The sequence below is a fragment of the Strigops habroptila genome, chromosome 8 (genome assembly GCF_004027225.2).
Source record: "Strigops habroptila isolate Jane chromosome 8, bStrHab1.2.pri, whole genome shotgun sequence".
NCBI classification, from domain to species: domain Eukaryota; kingdom Metazoa; phylum Chordata; class Aves; order Psittaciformes; family Psittacidae; genus Strigops; species Strigops habroptila.
The window spans coordinates 63,385,774-63,396,495 of record NC_044284.2 but is presented as its reverse complement, the minus strand read 5'-3'; the positions used below and the strand labels follow the sequence as shown (position 1 = coordinate 63,396,495).

At 46.6% G+C, this 10,722-nt stretch overlaps 1 protein-coding gene across 1 annotated transcript in view; it reads left to right on the top strand.

Moving 5' to 3' along the window:
* The first annotated feature begins 92 nt into the window (after positions 1–92).
* The window catches only part of SLC44A5 (solute carrier family 44 member 5), a 93,905-nt gene continuing 83,275 nt past the window's right edge, over positions 93–10,722 (top strand). Inside the window, exon 1 of the mRNA XM_030495793.1 lies at positions 93–222. Coding sequence (XP_030351653.1) covers positions 108–222 — 115 coding nt within the window. The 5' untranslated portion in view covers positions 93–107. The remainder of the gene's footprint in view (positions 223–10,722) is intronic.

Genomic DNA, 10,722 nt, shown 5'->3' with positions numbered 1-10,722 from the left:
CAATGTGACATCTGAATATAATGTCCTTTTGCTACAGCAATGATTTGGGCCGTCACTGTCAGCAGACTAACTGCACTTTAAGTGGCCATTGCCCCATAGGGAGGCGGATGACAACTCAAGTTTATGGCCAGCATCTGTATTTGTCAAGACCGAACCTGTGTTTTGACTGGATCATGGGAATGCCCCCACCAAGACCGGACCAAAGTGTTGCGGTTCCTCCTGGTGAGGAGGGGGGAAGGAAATCCAGCTCTCTTGGGGGGAACTGGAGTGCTTAGCCCGCCGAGCAGCCCCTCAGGCCCTTCCCCGCGGCGGGGCTCGGCTCGGCCCGGCTCAGCACGGGCGGCCCGGACAGCTCCGCCGGGCGCGGCGGGAAGCGCTTTCCAAGGTCGCTCCCGGGGCGGCGGGGCCCGGGCGGGCGGCGAGCGGCTCCGGGACTGGCTGCCTGCTCCCGACCCGCCAAGGAGCCTCGGGGCGCGGCCAGGGACGGGAAGAGCGTCCCCCCTGACGGCGGCACGGAGCCGGGGCCGCTCCGGCTGCTGGCCGTCACGTTCCACGGGGCAGCGACTGGGATGGAGACGTCCCCGCCGCGGAGCCCGCCAGGTACGATACGGCGCCAGCCGGCGGCAGCTGCCCGCGTTGTGTCCGCGCGGGCCCGGACCGTCCCGGACTGTCCCGTCCGGTCCCGTCCCGTCCCCCTGCCCGCCCCCGGCGCGGCCCCAGTGCCCCCCCCAGCCCCCGGCACCGTTCGGGCACCGCCCCCGTGGGCTCGGCGCAGGCGTCAGCCGCGGAGCTGCCGGGACGGGCGGGTCAGCGCGGGAGGTGTTCCGAGCCGAGCGGAGCGGGTCTGCCCGGCTGCTGCCGCCTCTCATGCCTTCACGGCAACAAAGGGCGCGCTGAGCGGCGGGCGGCGGCGCCGGGCCCCTGGCCGTGCCGGCGCGGGGGACAGCGGGAGACGATGGCGAGGAAGGGAGATGCCTCCGCGCCTCTCTACGGTGAGCGCCCGGCGCGGGGGCAAGGCGGGGCGGGTGATGGTGCTGGCGGGCGGGGGCAGCAGGCCCCCGTGCCTCTCTCCGGCCTGTTGACGCTGCGGATCCAGGCGGCGTGTGCCGGCGGCGGAGTTTGTATCCCTCAGTGGGTGCTGGGGCGGGGTGGGCGCAGGGACCCCTCGCAGGCGGGAGCCCCTACGGCCCGGGACGGCCGGGAGCGGAGGGGAGCCGGCGGCGCAGGGATGGGAGCGGGCATGGCGAGGACCTCCGCCAGTCCCCCGGCCTCGGGAGCAGGTGCGTGGCGGCCGCTTTGTCCGCGCTGTGGGGCGGAGAGGGCTGCGGGGCCCGGCGGCCGGGAGGGAGGGCAGAAGGGGAGGCAGGACGGGAGGCCGCCGGGCGGCAGGTGCGCGATGGCAGCAGGGCCGTGCCGGCCGTTAGTCGCGCGGGGTTCGGCGGGGCCAGGCCAGGCCGCGGCGGCCGTTGTTCGGGGCGGGGGCCGTGCCGCGGTGCTCAGGGGGTGCACGGTTGCGCGCACCGGGGTCCCCGCTCCCCGGCTGGGTCCGGGGAAGGTCACCGGGGTAGGGCTTCCCCTCGGCGGGCGCTCCGTGGAAGCCGGTGCGTTTGCGGCAGCGGGCACGGGGGCTTGCGGAGCCCCTTGCCCTGTGTGAAGGTGTCGGTACAAACCCGATTTCCTCTTCCAGCGTGCGCGAGATTTCCGTGGCAAAACAAACCTGCGGAGTGAGCAATCCCCCGGGAACAGGGGAGCCAGGGAAGGAGGGAACGAGGCAGCTCCTCTGAGCTTCCCGGGGCCGCCGGTAACCGGCCGGGTGACACACGGGCAGGACGGCTCGGCAGAGCAGCCTCTGCCTTTTGGTGTCACCGGCACGCGCTGTGCTGTGTTTACAGCCCAGAAAACTCTGTTCTATAAATCACCTCTGTGGTCTGAGCCTTGGTCTAGCTAAAGGGAAATTCACGGCTTGGCTTTCTCACGAAAAGGAAAAGTTAAAAAACGCTTTCAGGGACAAGCCGTAGAGAAAGTGAGGTGTTTCAAAGGTGAAATCTAAACAGGTGAGTCTGTGATGGTTTAACCTCAGAGAGAACCTGTGCCTACTCCTGTGGAATTCAAATGGGTTTGCAGGTTACTGCAGAGGGAGTAGGCCTTGGACCACAGAAACTCAGCACTGATGGTAAAAAGAGGCATGGAAGTATCCTTCTGAAAGGAGAGCAGGAATACAGCATGCAGGAAGGGAAAATCCGTTTTGAATAAAGTTCACTCAGTGCTGTGTATGCTTCCTCACTTGCCGTTTGTAAGCACGGACGCTCTGGTAAGAAAGTCGTGGCAGGAAGTACCCAGTGTTGTAACATCATAATACAATTATTTTTGGACTTCATTTTTCAAAGCATGTTACTGGGGTAAGAAAGGGTGATCCTTTAGTTATTCAACTTTAAGGGAGGAGGGTGGTGTATCTGGAATCTAGCTGGCTAGGATTCCTGCTGTTTCGGCTGTTTCAGCTGTTTCGTGGCATCAGTGTGTTTACTTCCTTTTATCCCATTTGCACATGTGGATTTTGTTTGTGGCAGCATGTGTTGTGTTACTACATCTCAAGCACTTGCTCTGGTCTTGTATTAGTAAGCAAGGTTTGAATTCAGCTTTGTTTTCCTTATTAGATCACATAGTGTTAAAGACTTACAGAAGGGAAGTGCAGCATTTCCAAATTCAGCAAACACAGTAAGGTTTTCCTTTCCTTACTTGCTTGCTGTAATAGTTATTCTCTTGGCTTTGTTGTTTCTGCCGGTAACTGGCTATTTATTAGTGCAGACGTGTGTTTTTCTGAGGTATGCTAAATTTTTCTTATAAATTACAAAGGCAAATTCTCAAAAGTTTTGGTCTTTTACTTGTGGCATCAGTTTGATTCTTCAGAAGAGAATGAGTCAAGAGCACGGCTGATGGACAGCTCTGTGAACAGTTTTGTAACTACCTCAGATTTCTCTGTGAGTACCAAGTGTCCTGTTGGATGACTGGTCATTGCAAGTTGGACTGTGCTGGCAGCCCGGCATGGTGGACAGGGTGGCTGACTGCTCAGGTGATCTGGCTCTGAGGAAGGTTTTGGTAAGCCCATAGCATTTGGAGGTAAACCCTCTCGCTTTTTGTTCCTTGTCTGTCTGCATGCATATGTGAGAAGGATTGTAAATTCATCTTCGAAAACAAGCTTTTGGGTGGTTCCTGAAGTTTAGTCTTTGTTGGGATGGCTGTAGGCTGGATCCAGGAATTGCATCAAGCTTTTCCTTAAAATAGGTAGAATAGGAAGGTTTTGTCAAGAACAATGATGTTGGCTTTATTGAGGCCTCTCTCTTTGGCAGGGGACTTCCAAATGAGAAAAACCAACAGAAGCTACTGAAGCTTCACTGAAGCTAAGGAGGCAAAGTATTTATTTCTTTTTCTCATTGTAGCTGATTTTTGAGCTGGTTTTGTGGGATATTTATTTTTTAACCAAAGTGGTGTTTTCATTCATGTGGCTGCAATATTAAGGGCTGTCACGTGACTGTTGAAATAAATGATAAAATTCTTTTTGACTTCATTGCAGAATCAGGCTCTTAGCAGTGATTGTACCATAAGCAATTTTCTATAGTAGTGAACCACAGTCCTGTTGTTAGATTACAAATCACCAAAGTCCAAAAGGATGATGATGTTGTCTTTAAAGAAAGCTTTTATCACTATTTTAAGAAACATTATTGGGTATATACAGGTGCCAAATTTTATTACTTTCAACTCAAATTTAGCTAGCTTACTTTTTTTGTAGCTGCATATTTAGATCCTCTCTAGGAAGAACTACTTTCCTGTGGTTTCTTCTGCCAGTAGTGGGTGCAACCAAAACTTGAGTCTATAACTGGGGTTCTTAAACACTGCTGTGAAGTGATCACGTTATTTATTTATTTATTACTAAAAAGAATTCAATTTTTTTATTTTCTCAAGAGAGGGAGGTTCTTCTGTTTTCCTTGGAAGAGCTTTTGATGAACTGTGAAACTTCCCATCAAGACATGTTATCTCTTGTAACTTAGCCTGCATTTCCCATTCTTAATTTCATCCAGTTACACATATGTACCATGCAGGAAGAACATCCTCCATCTAAAGAGAATGGGCTGTTCAGCCATAGCAGTGCCATACGATGTGGAGGCTATTGGCAGTGATACTGCAGCAGATAAAGGCTCCTTGGCTGCTGCTGGTAAATCCTTGTGTATCATGTTAGGTAATTCATGAGGTTCAAATTTCATACCAGTGGGGTATATTTATAAGGGATGACTTGGATTTATAAAGCTAGGCATATTCCAAGTTTTTGCAAGAGGTCTTCAACAGCTGATTGATGAGATGCAAACAACAGCTCAGTTAAATTTACATCTGCTTTGGTACAACAGTAAGTGCTTACTTGATTAATATAAGTAGCTGAGTTGGATTCAGTGTTTCTCAAAATGTGAACAGTACTGCATACCAGAAACAGTTAGGTCAGTAAGTGAATAGACAATAAACCTAGTGGGATTTATTCAATACAAATTGCATATCTAGTGGTCTGGTACTTCTTTGTATGTCTTGAGCCGAACTAATTACTAGAGTTTCTAGTCAAATTAAGATTTTAGAGTATGTGAAAGCATCCAGGCTCTGATTTGTCATCCTTTAGAGCTTTGAGTATTGTACTTCTTTTAGCTTATTGACTTAAGCTGAGCCATTCTTGGGAGTGAGGTATTGCTCAGCCATGAGCAAGGATGATGCAATCAGAACATCTTTAAGTAAGGAGATTAACTGTTATGCATAGCTATGCACTGTTCAGTGATTATTTATTGCTGAGTGGTATGACTGTCACTGACCATTACTCAAAGAGAAGTAGTTCAATAAGCTAGGCTTCTGTGTGACTACATACATTCTGTTATGCCTTTTTAACAAGCAGGATGTTAATGCATAGTTGAGGGGAAATTCTCTCTGCTACCATACAATTTAACAATGAAATGAAGTCTAACCTTCGCAGAGTCCTCTGTCAGATGGATTGGATCAGTTTCTATGTGATACAAATTTTCTTTGGGATACAAAGGAAAGTGCGATTGTGTAATGGAGTTGTCAAGCAGGTGGCGATAAAGCTCAACCCCCCAGCTTTTAGGAGAACTCCCTGTGTTACCAAAACAAGGCTTTACATGCGTGTATGGAATTCTTGAAGCCTTTAGTGTTCTTCTTTCCCTGGGCTGTGTACTCTGAAAAAGGAGACGTTGCACAGAAACATGAAGCATAACCGTTGCAGACTTAGAATTAGTACGCTCACCGTAACTTGGTAGTTTTCTCAGAGTTGGCGAATCCTTCTGCTTAGGGATACATTGAAATTTCTCTGCATCAGGGTGCCAAGAGCACAAATAAGTTATTGTTGCCCTGACCAGTTTCCCTTGGGGCTTCCACCCCTGTTCTCTGACCAAGGGTTCCATTTAAGCTCAAGCTGATGCCTTTACTTCCTGCCTGAGCTAGGCACCCCTGTTACCTAGGGGTGTCTGTCCCTTGTCCTGTTTCTGAAGTGCTACATGGAATCCCTGGGTGGCCTGTTGTCCTTTCCGGCCTAATGAGCACTGAGCTATCAGTAGGACCTGTTGCTGTTGCTGCTTTGTGTGCCTGTCTCTGGTGCTTTAGGTGTGAGGACATTGCACAGCCTGCGTATTGGGCATCCTGAAGTCCAGACTTGCTTTCCCTTAGTCCTGTTCTTGCTGTTCCTTGGCACTCTGGAGTCTGTCTCCACATCATTTTGTCTTCTCAATATGACTGTCAAACACTAAAAGTTGATCCTTTTTGGATTAATTGGCATTTTGTGCATTTACCACAAAGCAGTTGTTTTCACAACTCAACTTGGTAAAAAGAAATTAAAGAAACCTCTTTATATCAAATGCAGAGACACTAATGGTTGTATGAAAGTGACACTTGGCACTTTTCTCATACCTATTATTTGACATGTTTATGCTCTGGTGTGCTGACAGTTACATATCAGGTATTCCATCTCTTTCACTTTCAAAATCAGGTACAGTCTTACATGTAAAATAAAACCAAAATGAAATGTAGCTCTGCCTTTTTTTCTCTCATGCGCACACTTGTTTACATATCTGTAGAAGCCCAGTGGAAATCTCAAAGACAAGAGAGGAGGCAGATAAACAGACCATACCTTGAAGTTGCCTGGCTGCAGCTGCACAAACAGCTGAGATGTTTGGTAGTCCTGGCAAATGGAAAAAGTGCTCCAGCTTTTTAGTAGTTTCTTCCCTCTTCAGTCTGAGCCAGCTCGCTGCATTCAGTCCCCAAGCACTCCAGGTTTTCTGTGCCAAGGACTTCCAAACCCTTCCCCACTCCCATTCCTTCAAGCTGTAGCTTAGCTGTGCTCCCAGCCTTTCATGGAAAAACAACAAGTCTTGGGCTTTAGAGAGCGCCTTAGGTTGCTGGGGGTTGGAATTTTGTTTGGTTTTTAATACCTGTATCGTTACACTTTAAAAACAGTATTGCGAGAGATGAAAGAAATGAGGTCCTGACCGTTTTTGCATGTTGAATGTGGTCTTTATGCCACAAAACATATCTCTGGTATAGTAGCAAGTGTCAGGCCTAGTTAATCAGAACTTTCTTGGAAGCCAGTGCTTTGAAGCATATCCCAAGACTTGCTTGGCTCCCTTGCTGTGGTTGGACTGCTGCCTGCCATCTACCATCTAGGACTTCTCATAGGCTTGGACTGGAAGAGTGCACTCCTGTGCTTGGGAAGGAAGATGGGTATTTACAGACACATGGAGTTATTTCTTACCAGCATCAGTACAAATCAAAAAATTTTTCACCAACCTCTGCAGACCTTTGGCAATTAGTAGAAATTCCTAAAGATGTCCCTCTAAAGTGGTAGATGCATTCGTGGTGCTGTTTGGTTTTTGCCTATGTAGCTTCTTGTTGGCATACTGTTTTTCATAATGTTATTGGAATAATAAAACAGAGTATCAACGTAACTATTTTCATGCTTACAATGCCTGGGTAGAGTTACCTCAACTCTGGTGTAGCAAATTTGACAGAGTTTCTCAATGTACACCAATGAAGCTGGGACAGTTTTTATAATTATTTGGTTCTTTAGGGGTGAGTGAAGGGACAAGAAATCAGGAAAAGTCGGTGTCGTATATTGCAGTTGGGCTGTAATAGGAGAATTTAGCATCTGTGCTGAGCTGAAAATCTTGTTTGTGGGCAAATGGGAAACACACCTTATAGATACGACCAAGAATTCTATTGTTAGAATAATTAAGATTTTAACAGTCTAATGCAGTGATCTTTATTAGTTCAAATCTCGTTACTACAGAAGAGGGAGTATCTCTATACAGAAAAAATCTCAATAATAGTACAGTTAAATAGAGATAAAATTGTTACATTGATGATTCTTAGTTTCTATCCCCTTTTCTTTTTTTCTAGCCAGGGAAGGTTTGTCCTTTCATGTGTTACAGTAACACCCACCCAGCACCAGCCTGAAGCCGCTAACCTTAGGATGTGGAGCAGTGGTGGAAGGTTCATCCTTCCATCCTTCCGTCACTGCTCCACATCCTAAGGTTGATGGCTTCAGTCTGGTGCTGGGTGGGTGTTACTCTGAGTTGCCAGCATCTGGAAGCCCTTGCCAGGAGGAGTATGATGTTGATATTGATGTTTTCTTCCTTACTCTAGGATCCACTTTGGGACCTTTTTATGTTCGCTAACATACTTGTATACCTTGCTCTTCATTGGCCTGCAGCTTCAAATTACATCTAAACTTACTATATATTATGTTTTACTTAGGTTAAATACTTGTTCTTTGTTCTCTTTTGTTATCCTTGAAAAGCAGTATTTTCCAACTCCAGCAGTGTACTTCTTAACTGTCCATTGTGAGCTGTTTGTACTCATAAGAACTCCAGGGCTATGCCTGTGCCCCATCTTTTGTCATCCAATGCCTGTATGCTTTGTCTTGTGTCTACACTTCTCAAGGTCCTGTATTTCTCTACACTACATCCTTATGTAAAAGTCATAAATACCTCATCCTGCACAGACTAATTAGCTGTTACTATTACCTGTAAAAACATGGTTACACCACAGCGTGATAAGCGAAAATGAAACAAATTAGCCATAATCATCTGGTCAGGAGGGGAATTGCTGTTGGAGTTAAACAAAAGCAAACCTGGAGGTGATTCAGTAAATTCAGTAATCGATTTTGACTTGGGTGTGAAAAAAAACTGGTTTGCTGTGCATGTGCTCCTGAAGTGCAGAAGCACATAAAGTTCACAGTTGCTTGACTGTGTTTACTATTTGTCTTTCCTGTTGCCAGTACCTGGCTCGGAGGCAGGTTTACAAGATCTGCTAGCGTGAGTACATCATTTTCCATCACCCATCTGGGTGTTGTGTCAAGGAAACAGCGTCTTGCTAATGACTCTTAGCCTAACGCCATAGTACAGAAACACCTAGCAAGATAACATAAATTAAGCTGATTTAGAACTCTTAAAGCACATAAACGTAAGAGCTTTCCTGTGAGGTTAGGAGCAAGGTGTGTTTGAAATACGACTCTGCTTTGTTTAATACAATGAAGATAAACGCATCCCCAAATTTGTTAACCACCTTATTTTGTTACAGTGGAGGCTAAGCAAAATATGACCGTTGTGCATTGTACAACATATATGCAAGCCTGGGCATTTAGGTTTTTGCATGTAGTCTCTTCCTGCTGAACTTGTACTGATTCCTTCGGGAATTTGAAGAATGTGTTTCATTTGAGGAAGCAGCGCAGAAGTACCCAAGAGAATCCTGGAAGAAGACAAGCAGAATAACCTTTCACAGTTCCTTCCAACTTTTTTTCTGTGATCACTTATCTGGGAGGTGATTGAGTCTTGGCAAGTTTGAGATCTAGAAGCTCCAGTAAAAAGCAGTGTTTGGGATGCCTCTATCCCTGTTACCTTTTTGCAGTGTTTGTAGCAGCTTCTGGTCAAGTTCAGACACAGTGGACAGCATTTGGCCCAGGATCAGTTGTTGCTTAAAAATTCATTCCTTGTTTCCTCTTGGATAAAGAAGGTAGTAGGCAAGATAGGTTCATAGTACTTATTGGACTGTGCTGACTTAGATGAACTAATGGAATCTCAATCAGGTGGTGTGATACAGAGGGCATAAACTCCATGAGGGTAGTGGGAAAGCAGTGACAAGCCTAATAAATAATTAGTGGGGAAAAAGAGGTTTATTGTAAACTCACGTTTTACTTTTGCTAGGATGACAGGAAATAAATGCATGGCAGCCCCTAGAGCTAGATGGATGTCTTAGCTATCCAAGTTTTCTCAGGCAACACATCCCCGCAGTACCTGATTGTAATTTTGGACCACAGACCTCTGCAACTTCAACTTGGTCTTAATTTTTTCATTTTTTCTTCTCTCTTTTTCTCTCTCTCTCTCCCCCCGCCCATGTTGTTCAATCAGAATTTGTTGTTGCCAGGCTTTTAATGATCCTGGAATTCCAGTCTCTGGAATTCACCTCTATCTAGGTATAGGTATAAATACCTTTATACTTGTCATTCTCAATAATAGCTGAGCTGCAATCCATATGAAACATCAGGTGTTTGGGTTTTTTTCACATTACTCTGCTGGGGCACTTCACAGCAGCTGGGCTGCTATGAGCACCCATAAATAAAAGTAACCAGGAGGAAATCTCTCCACCTTGTGGGATAATCCCATACAGCCTCCTGCTGGTGCAGAAATTCAGTGCTGTCCACATGCTTGTAAAATGATGGGGAATTTTTACAGGCTGGGATGGGATGCCTCTGACCCTTCCTTCTAAGGAAGGAAAGGCCACACAGCCATGTTTGCACATTTCCAACCTCAATCCACAGAAGTGAAATCGTCCTTTCCTTCCTAGGTTGTGCTGAAGAGAGTTGCAGTAAGTGACTGTCCTCCTTGAGTTCTGGACTCAATCAAAGTTCCTTCATTGTACTAAAACCTGCAGCCCTGCCTTTGACTGACCTCTGACAGCTGCCTAGACAAGGAAGTTTGGCCCAAAGTGGACCTCTCCCTAAACAGAACCAGTGACTAAGGTTCTCACAAGATGTCTGGTGGGTTACTTGTCCATAAGGAAGTCCTATCCTTGTACCTGTTTCCTAATCCAGGAGATAATCTATTGAAATATATGGTCTAGTGTGTGCTTTTTGATGTTATGAGGGTAGGAACTTCCTTCTGCCTTATGAGCATGTGTAACCAGAAAGAGGAGCTCTAACGCATGAGTGGGCCAGGATTCTGCTTAATATCTCTTCTGCACAGCTGATGATGCGTAGAAGAAAGTATCTTTTTCAGGTTAACAGATTCCTGCTGGGCCAATTGCATGCACAGCATCTAGACTCGTACAAACTGATGTGCCATGAAAACTGGTAGCTGAGTTAGTGTCCTTCATAATCAGGGTACTTTGAAATAAGTGAATATGCTGAATAGTAGCCCTGGTACTTCTTTAAGATTATTTGTACTGGATGTTACAGTAAAACTAATTGTTTTCTTCATCACTTCTATTTTTCTACAGGAGTTTGAATGTCTTGGACGTGATCAGGTTGCTAAAAACCAGCTGACTTAACAGTTTAGCAAAATACAGTATTTATTTTTAGATTTTTTTCGCCCAGCAGAATGATGAATAGTTCCTATGCTGTTGCTTTGCTCTGACAAAAGGCAATGAGCTGTATCTGTGAATACCCCTTTTTGTTGGTTTCAGTAC